The sequence below is a fragment of the Acomys minous genome (assembly GCF_964271855.1).
Source record: "Acomys minous genome assembly, chromosome: 9".
Taxonomy (NCBI): domain Eukaryota; kingdom Metazoa; phylum Chordata; class Mammalia; order Rodentia; family Muridae; genus Acomys; species Acomys minous.
Window position 1 is genome coordinate 59,507,375 of NC_140490.1, and position 19,710 is coordinate 59,527,084.

General features: G+C 47.9%; 1 protein-coding gene across 3 annotated transcripts in view; it reads left to right on the top strand.

Annotated features, from left to right (window-relative positions):
- Positions 1-7,040: 7,040 nt before the first annotated feature.
- The window catches only part of SLC22A23 (solute carrier family 22 member 23), a 164,745-nt gene continuing 152,075 nt past the window's right edge, over positions 7,041-19,710 (top strand). For all 3 annotated transcript variants that reach the window (XM_084797190.1, XM_084797191.1, XM_084797192.1), the window contains exon 1: positions 7,041-7,685. In XM_084797190.1, the coding sequence (XP_084653316.1) occupies positions 7,047-7,685 (639 nt within the window). In that variant the 5' untranslated portion in view covers positions 7,041-7,046. The remainder of the gene's footprint in view (positions 7,686-19,710) is intronic.

Here is a 19,710-nt window from a genome sequence, read left to right on the forward strand (position 1 = left end):
TTTACATATTTATAGTTTTGTTACAGAAACAATACAATTTAATTAGGACCCCTGTAAGATCGTCCACCATTTAGGCTAGAAACAGTAATTGTACACTGTGTGCTAGTCAGATTTCTGTTTCTGAGAGAAATAAGTTAAAAAGACAGAAGTTTTGCGTCAGCTTGCCACTCGGAGGTTTTTGGTCCATGATTACGGAGCGCCATTGTTTCTGGGTCTGGCGTGAACTACTCTGTTATGATGGAAGTGTGTGGTAAAGAAAGCCTTTTACCTCATGGCTTCCAGGAAGAGAGAAATCCCATCTTCATACTCTACCAGGGCCATCAGTAACTTATTTCCCCCAACTAACACCACAAACCAATGGCCCATTATGTTGTTAATCCATAAATGTGTTCAACCACCTCCTAAGGTTCCCCTCACAACACTGATGCCCTGGGGGTGAAGCTTCCAACACTCAAGGGGACATTTACTATCCATACATAGTTTGTTTTCAACCAAGAAAAGTCCTTTATTATTACCCAAGTTATGTCATCAACACCATTGAGTGTAACACCTTTGTCTAGGGCTGAAGTGGCTCAGTGGTAACATCCTTATCTAGTCTGCTCCAGGACCTAGGCTCTACCCCCAGCACTTCCAAGAAAGAAAAATGCATTTTTTTTTGCCTAGCACCATGCATATAGCTTTCAATCTAAACTGTGATCTGTCTTAGAAGGCTTTAGTTAGTTAGTTAGTTAGTTAGTTAGTTAGTTAGTTAGTTAGTTAGAGTCAGAGTTTCTCTGTGTAGCCCTGGCATTCCTGGAACTCATTCTGTAGACCAGGCTGGCCTTGAACTCAGAAGTTCACCTATCTCTGGCTCTCAAGTGCTCTTAGAAGATTCTAAATTAAATATTATTTCTACAGCAAAAACTATAAATACAAATGGGTAAAGTGACTATGATGGCATGCTCATACAGTTGAAAGTGCTCAGGAGGCTGAAACAAAAACAGGATAATAAGTTCAATGTTAGCCTGGATTATATGGCTTCTGTTTCTAAAATGGATAAACAAATGCGTAAAGTTTATCTTAAAAAAACAAAACAAAACAAAAAAAAAACAGCAGCAGCAGCAACAAAAAGACATTGGGAAAAGTGTGTCGTTTCAGAAGGTGTATTCTGGGTCTACAGAGTATTTTGTATTTTAGGGATATTGATTATCTTTCTGTAAGTTCTAGCCATTGAAAGAAATTTGTTTACTGACTTTAGCTTTGACTAGAAAGAGTCCAGACCATCTGCTGGCGTGTCGGGGTGGGGGTTCTGGCATCTCTATCCCAGGAGAAAGAAATAGAGACAAAGAGTTATTTACTTAAGGGACAGTCTTTACTTGTTTTAGGAAATGAAAATTCCTTGCCCTAAATCTCTGTTATTCAATTGTCCCAAAGCCTGCATTGCAGTGGCAACTCCACACATTGCTTTACTCATAACCAAAACCCAGTGTTGGTCCTAGAAGCCAAGTTCAGGGTGACTCTTATCAAACAGAAGCTATCCCAGTGCATGTAGTGTTTACCTGTGAGGCTCGGTCTGGCAGTCCATCACATGTTCTCACTCTCTCTCTCTCCCTCCCACAAAAGCAACAGATTTCTTATCGACAAAAACACAACACAGAGCTCTACATACATTTGATAGGTGAATTTTTATTTATTTTTTTTTATTTAATTTTTTTTATTTTAGCTCAGGGAAAGAGTTCAAAACTAAGTGGGTTTTGTTGTCTCTTAGGGTTTTGGGGTTTTTTTGTTTGTTTGTTTTGGTTTTGAGACAGAGTTTCTCTATGTGTCTTAGGACTCACTCTGTAGACCACACTGGCCTTGAACTTAGAGTGCTGGGATTAAAGGTGTGCGCAGCCACCACCTGGTTTGAAATTAAGTTTTAGCCAAGTTTTTGAAAAGTAACCGGGCCCTGCTGATCCCACTGGCACGGGAACAGCTCTTCGCACGGAGGACTTTGTTATTTCCCTGTGCTTTGGAATCAGGAAAGATGAATTTGGCCTGCAGTAGAGAAGCAGGTGGCTTCTCCTCCAGGTATTACCTGCAGCTTTCCTTTAGGAGAGCTCCTGTGACATTTTTATTACTTCTGCTGCCACAGACTGAAAGTAGCTTTTTCATTTTGATTTATGATAGGTTTTTGTAAATGTCAAATTCCTTGTTAAAGTGTGAGAGTTGACATTCCAGAAGCCAAGGGATGATAAAAAATAATGTTTGAATACTATATACACAGCCGTAGCTGGGAGTTGCTTCATATCACAATAAGTGAACACTCGTGGAAAGCAAGGTAACCTATCTTTCAAGCAAGTAATTGAAGAGAAGAAACTAAGCTGCCATTACGCAAAAGAACAATGCAATAAGTGATCTATCCACCTAAAATTCAAATATGAAGAAAATTAATAGATGAGTGGAAACCATCGGAAATACACTCAGTGTGATGTAGGTTCTGAGTGAAGTTACCTGATCCTGACACCAATTCCTTAGAATTAACTTTTGAAATTGGGTGTTCCTCAATTTTAGAGGTAAGCCAAAAGTCATGTGGGTTCTCCTGCTATCTCCAAGGGGCAAAAATTATGTGAGCATATTGCGGACTAAGTACATTTTTCTCAGTTTTGGGGAACTGCAAAGTGATAGATTACTTAACAGTCTGTCGAAGGGAGAGGGGATGACTCAGCTTCTTTGTGGGCATCGGTGCACTCAGGATGCTAATATGAATCAGGGTCCTGAACTCGGATGGTGATGCTTCCAGGGGCCAGATGATGACAAGCATGTGTGGCAGGCAGCGATAAACACAAGCTGGGGAACCCTTGCCTCCTCACTGTTCTTCACAGGAGGATGGCCCCACAAATATGGGGCAAGGAAAACCCCAGACGTCTGCTGTGTCGGGAGAATTCCCGACACATTTTAAAAGCATGTTCAGTCCTTCTAATTTGAAGTGTTGGCAGTGGTGCTTTTAGAAACCTTGCATGTAGTCCGTGAGCCACACTTAATCTGCAAGCCAGTGACAACTTCATATCAGGAGCTGATCCATTAGCCACAACAGCTCACAGGACACGCAGTTGTCAAGTTCATCTGAATACTCAAGTTGGCTCAGTTGAGCACTATGTTTGAGAGATTAAACAAATAGGAAAACCTTGCTTAATGGCTTAAGAATCAAAGTAAAGCCCTGTTGGAGATCTCAATAGATGGTGTCATCAGATGATCATAGCTGGTGCACTCAGTCATTCGGTAAGTGCGTCCTGGGAATCTCACGAATGCCAGATACCGTTATCGTTATCGCTCTCAGGAATGCAGCTGAGCAAGGGAATCACGAGGCGCTTACCTTCTGGAGGTGGGAGGGAAGCAAAATCAGTAGGTAAGCAAGACAAAGACAGGCAATAGCAAAGGTCACCCAGAAAATTAGGGGCGGCTTTGTTGGTAGAGGGCATCTTTCCAGCTTCGCTATTCCATCTGCGTGGCCTTCACACCTTGGAGGCCTCCTTCCACTCTGGAATGCCCAATTTTGCTGGGGGTCTTCACACCTTGGAGGCCTCCTTCCACTCTGGAACACCCGATTTTGCTGGGGGGTCTTCACACCTTGGAGGCCTCCTTCCACTCTGGAACACCCGATTTTGCTGGGAGGTCTTCACACCTTGGAGGCCTCCTTCCACTCTGGAACACCCAATTTTGCTGGGGGGTCTTCACACCTTGGAGGCCTCCTTCCACTCTGGAACACCCGATTTTGCTGGGGGATCTTCACACCTTGGAGGCCTCCTTCCACTCTGGAACACCCGATTTTGCTGGGGGGTCTTCACACCTTGGAGGCCTCCTTCCACTCTGGAATGCTCAATTTTGCTGGGGGTCTTCACACCTTGGAGGCCTCCTTCCACTCTGGAACACCCGATTTTGCTTTGCTCCTTTTGCTCTAGGGCTCATCACGCCGAGGTCACTTGTGGTGCGTTTTAATAAATAGAAAGGCCAGCTTATGTTAAATTAGCTACATTTTAATCTCCTTGACTAGATTTGGGAGAAATGTTGATCCAAGAGGGATTTAGGGAAAGCCCTAAGCTAATCAGTCACTTAATTACAATGCCTGGGTCCAGGCTGATGCCGCTGAATTCCCAACATTTGGTGTTGGTTTCATTCTTCATCTGCTTTAGAGGGCAACATTTTCCAGCATGTCTCCAAAATCTCAGAATGTACCATTTGGGGATTGTTGCTACCCTTTGGAATAAGAACAAAGAACTTCAAAAATGAAAGTCCTTCGGGGCCAGGGCTGCTCCCACCTAAAAGCATACATTAACAAACAGGTTTTCGTAAAAAGGCAAACAGACTTCATTTAATAGTTCCTGCTTTTCTGTAAGGTTCTAAACTTTATATAATTGCATGTATTTAATGTGTACAGGGTGTTTTGATATATACACATTGTAGCAAAGAGATTGGTAGTCAAACGGTATCTGTCACTCCTTGTAAACAAACATCTTTGTAAACTCTTCTGTGGTTGGCCATCTGTCCCCACATGCTGAAATGAAAGGACCCTGGAAGTTGGAGGACTGAGGATCTAAAACCAGGAGTTTCTCAGGCATCTAACTCTCACTGCATCTCAGCCTTGGCCATGAGAATTGAATGACTGCAGATGTGAAAGCCAACACCTGCAGAGTTCTTCGTGATTATTATTTCAATTAGACAAGCCACTATTAAGATCAACGGCTGTGTTCTGCAATGAACTATAAAACTTCAACTAGGGTCCTAGTGAGCAGATGGGTGAAGGAGGCAGAACCAGACATGGAGCAGGCTTCCTTTGAAAGAATCAACACTGACACTGACGGGGAATGAAAGAAAGCCTGGCCAGTAACATTTCGGTTCAGATAAGCAAATGTAGGTTGTGTGCAGTGGGTGGATCCAGTAATAAAACTCTGACATTCATTCATGGAGTGCTGAGTCTGTTCTGGGGGGGTGGGGTGGGGATGAGGTCAGCTCTTCCCAAGTATTAGCTCTTCAAGCGAGGAGAAGGGGAAGAAAAGTTAAGCTAACCAATAAGGTGAAATTGGAAAACAACAATAACAACAAAGAGCATCATCACATGCATTGGCAAGGTGCACTGCCACTCCCAACTGATCTTTTAAAAATAACACTTTATTAGGTTATAATCATTTATTATACAAAGTGATAGGTCTCATAATGACGTTCTCATTCAAGTATGTCATTAAATATGTTTAAGTTTCCAGCCTGGGTTTCCCAGACCTTTAGTGTCTTCTGCAGCTTGTGCCTCTTCCGTCTATTGTTACCTAATCTCCCCTTAGCAGCCACACAGGAGAGTTCACAGTCGGGTTCCCCAAAGCCCAGCTCTCTGGCAGTCTTCAGAAATAGTTCTCTCCGCGTGCCAGAATTTCAGCAGTAAGTACATGTTGCCTGGAACATTTTTTTTTTAATGTCTCCCACTAAATTATACAACATGCAGCTGAGCAAATAATGGAGATGCTTAAAGAACGCATTCCACACGTGTACTCGCAGGATATGCTTTTGGAAAGAGAATGCGTGCGTCTTCCTCTGTGCTAAATAAGACTGGAGATAGATTTGCTCCATTTAAGATTTCCATTAATTCCATTAATAAACTTCTCAGGATATGAAATGTCTCCAGAACGTAGTGAGGGCTAGGATGAAAGACGCATAATTCTCACCGGTGTCAGGCCCAGCACGCTGGAGAAAAAAAAATGCTAATGCGGCCGTTTGCCGCAGGGCTGGTGTTATTTATATAGTGCTGGCTGGGCAAGGCTGGCGCTGGAGTCCGGAGCACCGAGAGCATTTGGATCTCCTGTGAGGTGTTAGAAGTGTGCGCCTGTGCACACAGCATAAGAATTGTGAATCCGAGACCTTGGGGGAGGGGGTGGGGCAGGCCGCCCTCATTCACGTTGGTATCGAGTGTGTAGCTCCTGTAGAAGGTGTACTTCCAGCATCCTGTTTATTATATTTGACACTCATTCGGGAGCACTGAAAGAAATGGCGATTTGGGGTGGGCGCTGCAGTAGGTCTCTTGTGACCTAGCGTTGTGAGGCACCGGCAACCTAAGATTGACAAATATCCCTCCTTGCCCCTGCTCCTGCTCCACGGACATAAAAAGCAGCTTTATTTGAGTCTGGGAGAAGCGCAGAAGGTTGTTCTGGAAGGCAGGCTACCCTTGGGTTCAGGACCAGGAGTGGGGTGCCAGCCGCTAGGCACCTCGGAAACGAACAGAGGTCACGGAGAGACGGTGTGCCCGGGGTGTGTTCCTTTGCGGCTGTGGGACTCGAGCCCTGCCCCTTCGCTCCCCGCCAACGCCGATTCCGTGGGTACCTCCGCCCTGCTCGCCGAGGGGCCTCCGGGGGATTCTGCGGCGGCCCGGGTGTCCCTCTCCCCACCTCTGCGTCCGTCCGGGCGGCGACAGCGGCGGCGCGGCCCGACTGGAGGGGGCGCTCGCGCGCAGGAGCGGCGCAGCAGGTGCCGCGGTTACCTCCACCTCGGCGGGGGGAGAGGGGGCGGGCCGGGGCGGGAGGCGGAGGCCGGCTCGGTGAGCCCGGAGCGCGGCCGGCTCCTCAGGCTGGCTGCGAGCTCGTGGCTTCCGGGAGCTCCCGAAGTCCGCGGAGGACCTCCGAGCCCGCGGCAGGCGGCGGCCCCAGCACAACGCGCACGGGTGTCCGCAGGGCTCCGAGTCGCGACAAGGGCGCGGGTCCGGCGCAGCACCGCCTCCTCCTCCTCCCCGGCCAGCGCGCAGCGGCGGAGAGCTTCGGAGCTCGGCGGACGCCCGGGCCGCGGCGCGCATGAGCCGCGGTGGCTGAGGGCTTTACCAGCCTCTGCCCGGCGCCGGACCCGGGCTGTGGCGCCCAGGGCGCGGGGGTGCGCGGGTGACATGGGGACGGCCTGACTCGCCGGGCCCGGAGCGCTCTCTCCGGCTGCGGGCCCTCCTCGGCGGCGGCGGCGGCAGCGGCTGCGGGCGCCGGGCCCGGAGCGCTGTGCCCGGGCGCCCGCCTAGCTCAGCCGCGCTCTATGCGCCTCTGCGGGCGCTGCGGGCCCTGGCCATGGCGATAGACCGGCGGCGTGAGGCGACGGGTAGCGGTGCCGGGAGGCAGCCGGCCCCGGCGGAGGAGAACGGTTCCCTGCCGCCCGGGGACGCGGCGGCCTCGGCGCCCCTCGGGGGACGCGCGGGCTCCGGCGGCAGCGCGGAGATCCAGCCGCTGCCTGCGCTGCACCCCAGCGGCGGCCCTCACTCGAGCTGCTGCGCGGCGGCTGCCGCCCCGAGCCTCCTGTTGCTGGACTACGATGGCTCGGTGCTGCCCTTTCTCGGGGGCCTGGGCGGCAGCTACCAGAAGACCCTGGTGGTGCTCACCTGGATCCCGGCGCTGTTCATCGGCTTTAGTCAGTTCTCGGACTCCTTTCTCCTGGACCAGCCCAACTTCTGGTGCCGCGGGGCCGGCAAAGGCAATGAACTGGCGGGTGCTACTGTCACCGGCCGGTGGGGTGACATGGACAACTGGACCAGCCCCCCAGCCACCCCCTTCTCCACTGCCGCCTGGGGAACGACGAGCAACCGAAGCAACAGCAGCGACACGCCACCCCTCCCGTCCCCTCCAGGCAAGGGGAACAACGACTCAAATTGCGACTGCCAAGCGTGGGACTACGGCATCCGAACTGGCCTCGTCCAAAACGTGGTCAGCAAGGTAAGGGCCACGACCGTCGCGTCCCCATTCTTCCGACCTGGGTCGCCTCTGCGCTCCATCTGTCTTCCTCTGCAGACCTAGGTCCAGCCTACCCAGCTGAGTAACCTGAAATGCTAGCCTATGTATACACAGCCCAGCATTGACTGAGCTCCCCGGCTGTCCCCCAGAGGAGATGCTCTTACTTGGATATGATGCCAAGGTTTTTGCCGCCCTCTGCGGTGCCGGTGACGCTGCATCCGCTTCAAAGAGACCGATTTAGCCTTTTCTAATTCCCACCCAAACTCCTGTCCCAGTGTACATATGGAAAGGGCGCCCCTCCCCCACCCCAAGGTTCATATCCTCCCTCTATCTTGCTAAGTGTCAGACTCACGGCGGGGCGCAGCAGAGGCCCCAAAGACTCAATCCCTCTTCTAGGTCTGCTCCTTAGAGCCAGGACAGAAGTGTGTTCTTTCCACAAGCTGCCTGTCCCTGTGTCTCCCACTAAGAACTAACTATCCATGAAAAAGAGCGCTCTACTCTCAGATGTCCTTTTTAGCAGACCTCGACCCCCCCCCCCCCCCCGCCCCTTGAACATATTAAAGCCAGTTAAAGAACTGAGGTTATGGAACGAGAAGCAAGGCCCTCTCCAGCCATGCACTGTCCTTTCCACAGATCTGATTGTTGTAGACTTCTGTGTCAGGGTGTTTTCTCAAGACTTCAGTAAATAGCCCCCAAAGCATAGGAAAGATGTGGGAAGCTTTCAGGGTGTCACTGCAGCTCTTGTACAGCATCTGCTGGTCAGAGGAATTGAGACATGGTGAGTTGGTCCCTATTACCTACCTATTCGGTCCTCCCTGTCCCTTCCTGAGGCCTTCCATTCTGTATCATATAGCAGGTGTGTCTGTGAGGTATCTGTATCACCCTAAAAATGGTCAGTAGCTAGTGTTAGTCAATCATGATCCTAGGTACCCATAATTTTCCATTTTTTCTTGGTGTGTAGGAAATACTGGATGCCACCTGGTCAATCAGTTTGAGAAACATTTGTAGTTTCTGGCCTTTTTTTTTTTTCCACTTTAAACAGTGTAGTTAGAAATGGGGCAGTTATGAGCTGTTCGGAATGCTTTGTGTAAATGCATGTGAGAATGGCTCTGGATGGTTTATAATTGTGTGTGTGTGTGTGTGTGTGTGTGTGTGTGTGTGTGTGTGTAATCCATCCCGGCAACCAGCATGTGTTAGTAAACAGTTGTAGCTCCTGGATGTGTAAGATGAAACTCTTACATCATCATAATCATTGTTTTAATCTTGTCCCAACCTGGCCAGAAGCGCTGTGTCCTGTGGGAACTGTCTGGCTTAGTGATCCCTCTGCTTTGCAAGATAATTGAGAAGATCCTCCCTCCTAGCTTGTCTCATCTTGACTCATCCCGCACAGCCTCTCCCTTCCAAAGGTGCTTCTGTGACTGGTTCCCATTCATAAAGGGTAATATACATTTCTCTCTCTCTCTCTCTCTCTCTCTCTCTCTCTCTCTCTCTCTCTCTCTCTCTCCCCCTTTCTCTCTCCTCTCTCTCTCTCTCTCTCTCTCTCTCTCTGGCTTAGCAGAACAGATTTAAAACAACGACTATTTAAATGGCCATGTGTGCCTGTCAGAATAAGGCTTTGGCAACACTCCTGAGTATTTTAGGGCCCTTTCTAGAGTAAAGGAAGACTAATGGTTTGAAGGAGTATATGCAAAGAATGCCTTGTGCGAGAAGGTAGCAGGTGGAACAAGCAGACCATTGCCCCAGCAGCGGACACCAGGAGACAGCTACTCATACCCTGCCAGGCATGGCGTGAAGAAAGAACAAAAATAGTTCTAGAAAACAGGCTAGATAGAGGCATATTGGAAAGCTGGGCAAGTTTTTTTTTTTAATTCGTACTCAGAGGAGAGGCTCCATGCATGTGGGGGGTGGGCAGTGCCTGACAACACATGACAGTTACAGACAAGATGACACTGAGGAATGGAGGCCTGGGTACAGTAATTCAGGGCACACTTTCTCAGACTGGAAAAGCTAGGAAGGACATTTGATTTTCACAGACAAATACGATCCAGATAGAGGACTGGCCTTCCACTGTGTTCTGTTCCGTAACAGTGCTTAAAGGAGCTTTTCCAGCACATTTTGGCTCTAAGGCAGACTTTTCCCTCTGCTAACTGTGCTCGCTGGATTCTGTGTCCATGCACAAATGTAGAATTCTCGCTGATGCTGATGCTGGCATTTTAGCAGGCAAGTGTCTGTCCACTTTGAACACAGTAGACAAGAAGAGACGAAGCCTTCACCTTTTGTCAGTGGATATGAGTTCAAGGTTGGAGACGTTGCCCTGTGTCCCGTTCCCTGAACTATAAGCCATAGGCTGCCTTCAGCATTCAGCATGCCTCCTTCAGCATGCTGAAGCACAGTCCTGTTACTTCCAGCCCTAGTTGTTGGTTGGAAAGAGATAACTCCATTGCTGCCTTCATGCCTGGATGCTGGCAGAGACCAGTTAGCCCGAGGATGTTAGAATAAAGAGAGTCCCCTGGGCTCTGAGCTACTTTCCCCCTCAAGTTACACCCCTGACATGGACTTACTACCTCAGCTTAAACCCTTCCACAAGTGGGGCTCTATCCCAAGCAGGCCAACCTGCCCTTCCTTATAAAGAAGCGTGGACTTGGGTGAGTTCCACTTAAGTTCTCTCATGCCTGTCTGTAGGTCATTCCTGAGAATGTTTGGTTTTCCAGCATAGAAGGTGTATTTGATGGTTTCTTTCTTCCTCCTCCCACCTCTGTCCCTCCTTCCCTCCCTCCATCCCTCCCTCCTTTATTCCCGCCCTCTCTCTCACTCTTTCTTTCTTTATCTTTTCATTGTTGTTGTTGTCCTCCTGCTTTGCTTTTTCCAGACAAGGCCACCTCACTGTATAGTTCTGGCTGTCCTACAACTCACTCTGTAGACCAGGCTGACCTTGAACTCATAGAGATCCACCTTCCTCTGCCTCTCAAGTGCCGGGATTAAAGATATGCCCCACTAGGCCTGACTTCATTTAGTAGTTTCTTACCTGGCTGAAAACTGTCCACCTACGTCAGCTGTTCCATTCATAACAAAGTCAGGTCTGCCAGATTGACCCCTACATGGACTGTGTAGCAGAGGACAGCTAAGCAGGCATTGCATGGTCTACCCCGAAAGGGAGATGGGTGAATGCCCCCCACTAATGGAGCCCGTGGTGTGTGCACCATCACCTTTAGCAGATAGCACTGTGACCCCCAGTTCACCTTACTTTCTCTAGTAGCTTGCTTTCTCTAAGGACTTCTCTTCTTCTGCCCAGGTAGCATGAGATACAGCTCTGGTTTCTTCTAAATAGCTTCGAGTGTTAAGATCTCTCCTCTTGGTGTATTTATTTATTTATTTATTTATTCATTCATTCATTCATTCATTCATTCATTCTATATAGCCCTGGCTGCCCTGAAATTCACTCTTTAGATCAGGCTGGCCCCAAACTCAGCGGGTCCGCCTGCGTCCGCCTCCCAAGTGCTCGGATTGAAGGCGTGCATCGCTGTGCCCAGCTATCTTCATTATTTCCATCTTTTGACTTGATCCTTGCATCTGTTAGACACACCCCAGACTTTTCACCCCAGACTTTACAATTCCTTCAAAATAATGATGGTGGTAACGATGTTCTCACCACCTTTATTTTGTGCAGCTCTCTCTAGTTTCTGGAACATTTGACATGAATTATTTCCTTTGATTAAGAGTAGTAACCCAAGGGCAGTTTTAACGTAGCAGTGCCACTGAGCACAGAAAAAAACCGAGCCCACATTTGAACCGTTCTTCATAGGAAGCAGGTATTCAACCAACTTCCTTATCTCTGCCTTAGCGTTCTGTGCTTCATGCTGAGCAGAGCCCTCCGTCCTTTTGAGAGAGCTAAGCAAACAAATCCCTTTTCCAGCATGGCAGGTTTGGGGTGCTGAAGATAGGCGGGTCTGGAGTAGGCTCCTGTGGCCTCCGTTTCTCATCCTCTGTGCTGCAGCCCAAAGCTTCCCACTGTGTCTCGGATTTTAATAATTTCCTTAAGTTAAAAGAGAAAAAGGAACTCCATGAATGTAAAGCATTGCTTTTCGTAGCTAGCACAGCTCACCCTGATCAGCATGAGTATAGCCAGCTGCTGACACTCCTGAGTAGTCTCCTTGGCCAGGAAGCAATGCAGCTGACCTTCCCAAGCCCTTCTCTTTCCGTATAGTTGTGGTTTAAATTGTTCATTCATCTCCTGTCTTCTCATGAATTTGTGGAGATTCCTGACCTTTGTCTTGAAAGCTGTGTAACACCCTGGGAAATAATTTGTATCCTTTTTCTCCAAGTTATTTAAAATGACTTCACTACAATGTAATTAAGACTAAAACTAATTTTATTATCACTGCAGTGGTAATATTTTTTTTTTTTAAAAAAGAAGTCCACAGTGTTATCCTAAACTAGTAACCATAACTATTTTCCACTTTTGAGACGCCTAACACTTGTGCATATTTCTACTCTTCCAGAATGTTTATCTAATGGAATCTGCCATTGTTCTGTATCATATCAAAAGTATTTCTCAACCATTAGAGATATTTTATTTTTTTTAATACCTTATTTTTATGTGAATGTCTCTCTGTCTTTGTCTCTGTGTGTGTGTGTGTGTGTGTGTGTGTGTGTGTGTGTGTGTATGTGTGCGTGCGCGCACGCGCAAATGCGCGCGCATAGGCCAGAAGAAGGCCTCAGATCTATTGGTGCTGAAGTTACAGGTGATTCCGAGCTGCCTGACATAGGTGCTGGGAACTGAACTCCATCCTCTGCAAGAACAGTAAGAGCTGTTAACCAACCAGCCATCTCTCTAGCTCCTCAGAAACATTTTAAATTTCATACTCTTGCTGACATACTAAAATTTCTTGAGTTAGTTCCCTGGTATCACTTTGTCATCCCAGTAGTGGCTTTCCTGTGGTATACATCTTTATGCATATTCCTTTTTTAAATAGACTATAATAGATCCTGCATTGCATGTTTAGAATAATAGTATAAATAATGCATGCCTTTAGTCTGTGCGTTCAGGCAGAGGCAGATAAATGTCTGTGAGTGTGAGGATAGCCTGTTCTACATAGTGAACTCCAGGTCAGCCAAAGCTATGCAGTTAGATACTGCTTAAAACAAAACAAAAAACCAAGAAAAACTGTAAGTCACACTACTTGCTCTCTCTGCTCCTCGGTTTCACCGTGGTTGCCAGGTTGTATCATATATATATATATATGTATATATGTATATGTGTATATATATGTACATATATATATATATAATCTTGTTTGTGTATCAGTTGAGTATACATGAATATATAGAACATCTTCATTCTCTTTGATGTCTGCTTAGTATTTCTGTTGTCTGATTGGGCTATAATTGATTTAACTAGTTATTTCTAAGAAGGCATTGGGGGTCATTTTTAGTCTTTACTTTTTATATATCTATGTATATGCAATAAGTAATGACATTTGTACATACCAAAACATTTGCACACATTCAAGATGTTGTAAGAAGCAAAAGTTTAAATCCTTTGGTGTTCCTCAAGTGTTCCCTATGGAGAACTTAGCAATGTATATGCTCACCAACAATTTGTATGGTCCTGTTCCACACACCTTCCATGATTCGGGGAATTATCAGACATTCAAATGTTTGCTAGCCTGATAAATAGAAAAAAAATTGACTACTACTGCAGTATTTGCGCTTGTCTTGGTCTTTGGCAGGTTTTTACATTGCCTTCCTTGGGATGGTCTCCCATCTCTGCCTTCATGCCCATGCGTGTTCCAGCATTGTTTCCTAACTGGCTGACAGCAGCACTGTGGCCCTGCGACTGCCCCGCTCTGGGCACTTACTTGAGCTTCTGATTCTGCTTTAGTGCTTGGGTTGTGCACACAGATGGGTTTGGATAGAGTCAAGTGACTTAGTCTTTCCTTTGTGGCTTCTGAGTTTTGTATTGTTAGATTTATGATTTCTAATAGTCCTGGATGTCTGGAGGGAAATCCCCTGTTCTCTTCTAATATCTTTTTGATCTTGTTTCCTCTTCAGTTTGGCATTGCAATTCTATTTTGTTTTTATAGTGCTGGGAGGGTACATTTCTAGAAATGCCAAGACAGGGATAAAACCCACCACGTTTCATGCAGACTTGAATCCTCACTCAGCAGTGCAGAGGCCAGAGCTGAGAAGCTGTGGAGAGGCCTGACCCCTCCCTCAGGGGACACAGCACTCACTCTCCAGGCCTCTAAGACCTGAACAGAGAAACCTGTCCTAGATGGGCTGGTGTATTTCAGATGGGCTGAGGGTCGTGTATGGGGAGAGAGGCAAAAGAGAGCAACCGTATGTGTTCCCCAGAGGACAACTGTGTTTGCAAGGGCCATGAGGCATGCAGCAGGAATTTGAGACTGCCCATCATTGGGATGGGAATAGGACAAGGGCCAGGGCATATAACCCATGTTAAGAACTTTTTTTCTGGTTAGTGAAGACTTTCATGGGACATGCCCCTTGGGCTAGTATGCAGATATAAGTGAGTATATACCATTTAACTCTTTCTGCTTCTGGGTTAACTCACTCATTATGATCATTTCTAGTTCAAGGTGCCTCATATTTGACCACGTCCCCTGAATGGGGAGACCTGGTGGCACTCAGAGGAAGGATAGCAGGCTACCAAGAAGAGACTTGATACCCTATGAGCATATACAGGGAGAGGAAGTCCCCCTCAGTCATAGTCATAGGGGAGGGGAGTAAGGGGAAAATGGGAGGGAGGGAGGAATGGGAGGATACAAGGGCGGGGATAACCATTGAGATGTAATATGAATAAATTAATAAAATAAAATAAAATAAACTTTTTTCTGTAATTCCAGAGTAAGGGGAAACTGTCAGTGCACTGAGCAGAGTTGGGATATGAGGGTAGGAGAGTTCATGTTTGTAAGCAGTTTTCTCTCACAGCAGCATCAAGGTTTGAAAGTGGGATGTGCAGAGCGGACTGGGCTGTGCCAGCTAGGCCTGCCGCAGACACAGTTTACCAGGGATATGAACTCAGTCAGAGAGGTGATGACATGTGGATGAGAGAAAGACAGACAGACAGGAAGGTAGAGTGAAGAGGTCCTGGGCTAGAACCTTGCAGCTGCCACGGACTCTCAGTGAGGAAGGCAGCCTGTTGGGTGGCTGGGCGACCTGGTTTGTGTGTGGTCTACTGGAAGGTGGCTGGTGAAAGGAGGGGTCTGAGAGGGGGCTGGGTGGTCAGGGGAGGGGGTGGACACTGGAGCTCTGAGCCCAAGGCAGACATCGAGCAGCCTGCAGCAGGACAGGAGGACCTGACAGCCCTTCCCTGGGTGTGGATAGGAAAGACTGGTCCCTAGGAGACTGCTAGCGTTTCATTTGCTGTCATGCTAAAAATGAGAGGGTGCTAATTAAATGTCTACAAGGCTGAAAGATCAGATGTGAGCAACCTTACGGGCAGAATGTATATCCACTGCCGACTTTCCCTGTACCCCCTAGGCGAGACAGAGGCCATCTCGGGTGTAAGATGCCATGTCAATAGCAACTTTGTGTCCAGAGTCCTTAGTTTACAAGACATGGAACTGAGGGGCAATGGAAATGTCCAGTTCTTATCACCCACTGCTTTTTGTGACCTAGATGATCTTTTGTGCCCTAAGAATGCCCCCGATCACACATTTGGATTACTGTGGTATCGAGGCGTGCTGTTCTATGGTTCTTTCGGGGTAGGGTTTTGCCTCTGGGCAAATTTCTCTGACCTCTGCTCCTTGGCCTTTGTAGACCCCTAACTGGCCTCATCTTGTTGCCTTTGAAAGCCACAGACTCAGAGACACTAAGATGCAAACCTGTCATGTGGTTCTCCAGCTTGCATCCTTGAAGCCTTGACCTGAACCCCACCTACCAGTCTACTCCCCCTTGATACCTCTTGCAGTAGACTTCTCTAGCTCCCAGCTGGCCTCTCTTCCTCCTCAGCTTTTTACTTAGGCTGTTCCATTAATGTGGAATACCCTTCCCTTCATTCTTCCACCCACTGGTTCCACTGGCTCAGCCATCATCTGACTGACTCCACCCAGTGATGGTGAGACTGCAGTCTGTTTACCTCCCCACCAGAGGTCTTTGACCCACAAACTCTTGCCATCCATATTTGAACTACTTGCCCATGGATAGTACAGTAAGATGTGAAAGGGTGCTTTCAGTTGGCTGGTGTGGTTGGCCAACGGTCAGTGCTTTGGCTTGCAACCAGCTTATTGAAATCTAGATTAATCTTTCTAGCTTCCTCATTGGCAGGGTGGAGTACCCACTGCCTTACCTCCACGAGGTGAGAGGACAGGACACCTGGCAAGCATTGTCTCACCCCTCTACCTGGCAAACAGGAGGTACCTACCTGGCTGCCAGGGTTAGGGCTGTTGGTATGAGAAGCCCTGAGATGAGGCGATAGGTCCATCATACCTAGAAGGGTGATTTATCTCGCTGGAGCATAGAGGTAGAGGTGCCTCTCCCTGGAGAACTGGGTGTGCCCTGTACAAGGGAATCCTGCACCTAGGGTTAGTGTGAGCAGCCAGGCTATCAGCGATCCTTTTATGGTTGGCTGAGTGTAGAATTCTAATCTGAGAACTAAACAGGTCTCATGTGAGACAAATGCCATGTGGTAGAGAATGAGTTCAGTATACTCTGATATCTGACTGAGCTACACTGGGGGACAGTATAGATGGAGAATGGATTTGAGAGAGGTGTCCATGGTGACAGTAGCCCACTGCAGGGCTAGGTGGCAAGAAGCAGAGTGAGTTTCTAGGTACGACACTTTCACCTAGAGTCTTACCCTGGGCAGTTTTTTCAAAGCCATTGGCGTTGGCCACAATAATCACCTTCCTTCTTCTGGGGTGGTGTGAGGTCATCATCTTGTTCTTTTCTTTGCTGCTGTGACTGCTCTGGCTGACGGTTCCCAGTGGCATAGCTCCCTCCACATAAGTGACCCTGTTCCTCTGTGAAGGGGTGCTGGTTATGGAACCAGTGAGGGTAGGTTCCCGCTGGACTCCATCACTGCTGTGCGAGACTCTCCAGCCTGCCACCTGCACTGTGTGATATCCCATCAGGCTGCTCATGGCACGTGGCTTATAAGGAACAGAACAGCAGTGCCAGTCATGCTAACAAATAGAAAAGGAGTTTGCTGCAAAGATGCACCATGTGGGTGAGACGGGAGGCCTTTCAGGAACCCTAATATCTCCAGCACTGTCCCTTCCTCACATCATAATTGTTGTCCATGTCCTCATCATCCTCTCGTGACCCGTGTTTACTCTTATCCTTGCTTTCAAAAGTTGGCTTATTCTCCCTCCATGGGAACCCCAGCCTGGGGGGGGGGGTGGCAGTTTTCTGACCAGCCATGCAGTTACCTGAGCTGGGGAACTCTCTGGAAGCAGTGACTGGGTGTGGGACCAGTTTTCCTCTGGCTGGGGTAAAGGATTAGAGGCAAACGTTTTTTTGGTAATTAATTTAGAATAACTGAGTATTGCTGATTTAGTTGATAAATGCTGTAAGTAATTACCCCTTTCCATCTCAGTCACTCAACCTGTAACTTATCTGGCCATTCAGACTGGGTATGCTGTTGGCAGGGATCTCCTGAGGCCTCTTTTGGGAATAATTAAAAATGACCTTAGGCTTTAATTCCGTGTCACCCTAGGAGCTTGGAAAGTGCCCCTGCATGTCAGAAACTGGGAACAAAAATTGCAAATTCTTACCTCCACTACCTCCACAATATTGGCACCAGCTCCATAATTTACAGAGCCCCTTTGCAGAGTGGAGATACAGTCAGTGTAGTAAAGTACCAGGGCAGTAACTGCAGAGCAGGAGGCCCAGTGTGGATACTTCTGAATGTGGGGCTAGAAGGGCGTGGGCCTGCTTCTACTGGCCCTAGGCTGTCATTGTCAAGAAACACAGGTACATACACACACAGGCACACAGGCACACAGACACACACACACGCACGCACGCACGCACGCACGCACGCACGCCACGCACACATGCATACCCACATGCACACAGACGTCACTGCTGCAGAGCTAAGCAGGCCTGTACCCTGAGCTTTTCTCAGTCTGTCTGCCTCATCTTTTTCTTATGTGTTTATATTCCTTCACTCTCCCCACACCTCCCCTTGTAGTATTTCATATCTTTTTCTACATTTCTTTTAGTAAAAGGCCAGACTCATTTGGGGAGGGGCCCCACTCTTGCCAGGAAGCAGCTGTCACAAAGCCTTAGCAGGTGTGTTCTAGGTCATCAGTGGCTGAAGGTGTGTTGTACAACACAGAAGAGCCAGGAAGCCACCCAGACTTGAAAGTGTGCTTCCAGGAGTCGGTTCACTTATCTGGACTGAAAACCAAAGTGCTGAGTCATAGGGATGTGTGGCCGCGATTGTTAAGTCATAGCAGTGCTACTGGAGTGTTTCTCGGACTTTTGTTTTGAACTGGAGAAAAGCGGAGTCAGCCCTCTGTATGATCCTGCTAGCTAGCAGTCATACTTTACTTCTTGCTATCATTTTTAAAATAAGAAAGAAAAAAAAAAAAGAAGAAGAAGAAGAAGAAAAAGGAGAGGCTGTCAGAGAGGCTCCCGGAGGCCTTGCTAAATTATGACTTATGCTTTCAGCCTCATAATTTGCATATCACAGTGTTTCCTCCCAGATTAGATTACAAGCTGCCTCTCCGTGTTTAAAACACACTCATCGCACTGAGCACCCTTGATTGTCACATGCCGAAGGAGTCCCCAGTGGCAACTGTGTACGCATAGCATGTAAAATGAACACAAAGCTGTCTCACGTTTAAAAAGAAAATTGCTTCTTTTTTTTTTTTTAATGTTGATAACACACGCCACAAAACTGACCACTGTTAAGTATGCGTGGTGGTCTTATGCTTGGTCACACCCTCATGTAGACTCATCCAGTCTGATTCTTTCATCTCAGCTATAGTTTAGTCTCTCTTTAAACGTCATCTCCCATCCTTTCCTCCACCAGCTTCCAATGGCCACCATTTCTACTTTCTTTTTTCTGTGATTCCAAGCATTCTAGCTATTTCCATGCACAATATCTGTCCCCTTGCAACTGTCATGTGCTGCTGAAGATGTCCTTAAGGCTCATCTGTGTTGTAGCATGTGTCAGAATCTTTCTTTAGGGTGAAGTCTGCTACATTTGTGAATAAGCTTTGTTTTGTTTCGCTTTTCACCCATGATTGGCACTTGGGTAATGTTACGAACAGCATGGCTGTGAACTTGAGTATGTCCTCGTGAGGACTAAGGCAACTCCTATCATTTTCCCAGTTAGACGCCATGTTCTGGTCCTGTGTGGGGCCTGTTTCTGGTGTTTGTCTCAGAATATCACCATGGGCAGGTGACAGAGATGGTGACAGAGACACGGAGAAGGAGCTTGCGCAGAGGTAGATCTATCTGTAATGTGCAGATTCAGATGCAGGGCTAAGCCAGCAGAGGCGGGCACGGCTGAGAGGTGGGGTGTGGTGCCCAGGTAAGAGAACTGATTGAAGCAAAGGAGCCCAGAGACGCACGAAGGCCGTAGCAGCTGCTTGTGTTTTGCTACGTAGGAGATGGAGACAGAACTTCCTGTGCCAGGGAGCTGGTGATAGCTGAGAGGGGACAAGTACAGGGTGTGGAGGGTCCAGCCTAGATGTAGACATGGGAGTCTACCCTCCATGGCTCTGGAGTTTGTTCCTGAGTCACAGTTCGGTTCCCTTCCCCCAGTAAACAGTGAGTTTCCTGAAATTTGTAAACAGGAAGATGGTAGAGGGGGGCGATTTGATGACATGGGGACACCCAGAAGAGACAAGCCAGCTTCATGCTTAGCCCTAGGCTCCTGTGTACCCCTGGATTCTGCCCACAGCCTCCCTGGTGCTGTTCCCAACAGACATTCACTTTTCTCTCTACCTTCTGAAGCCCCCTCAGCAAACTCCTGTCTTACAGTGTGGCTGTGCTCCTGCCTGCACGTCTCTTCCTTGCTCATGTATGCACCCCT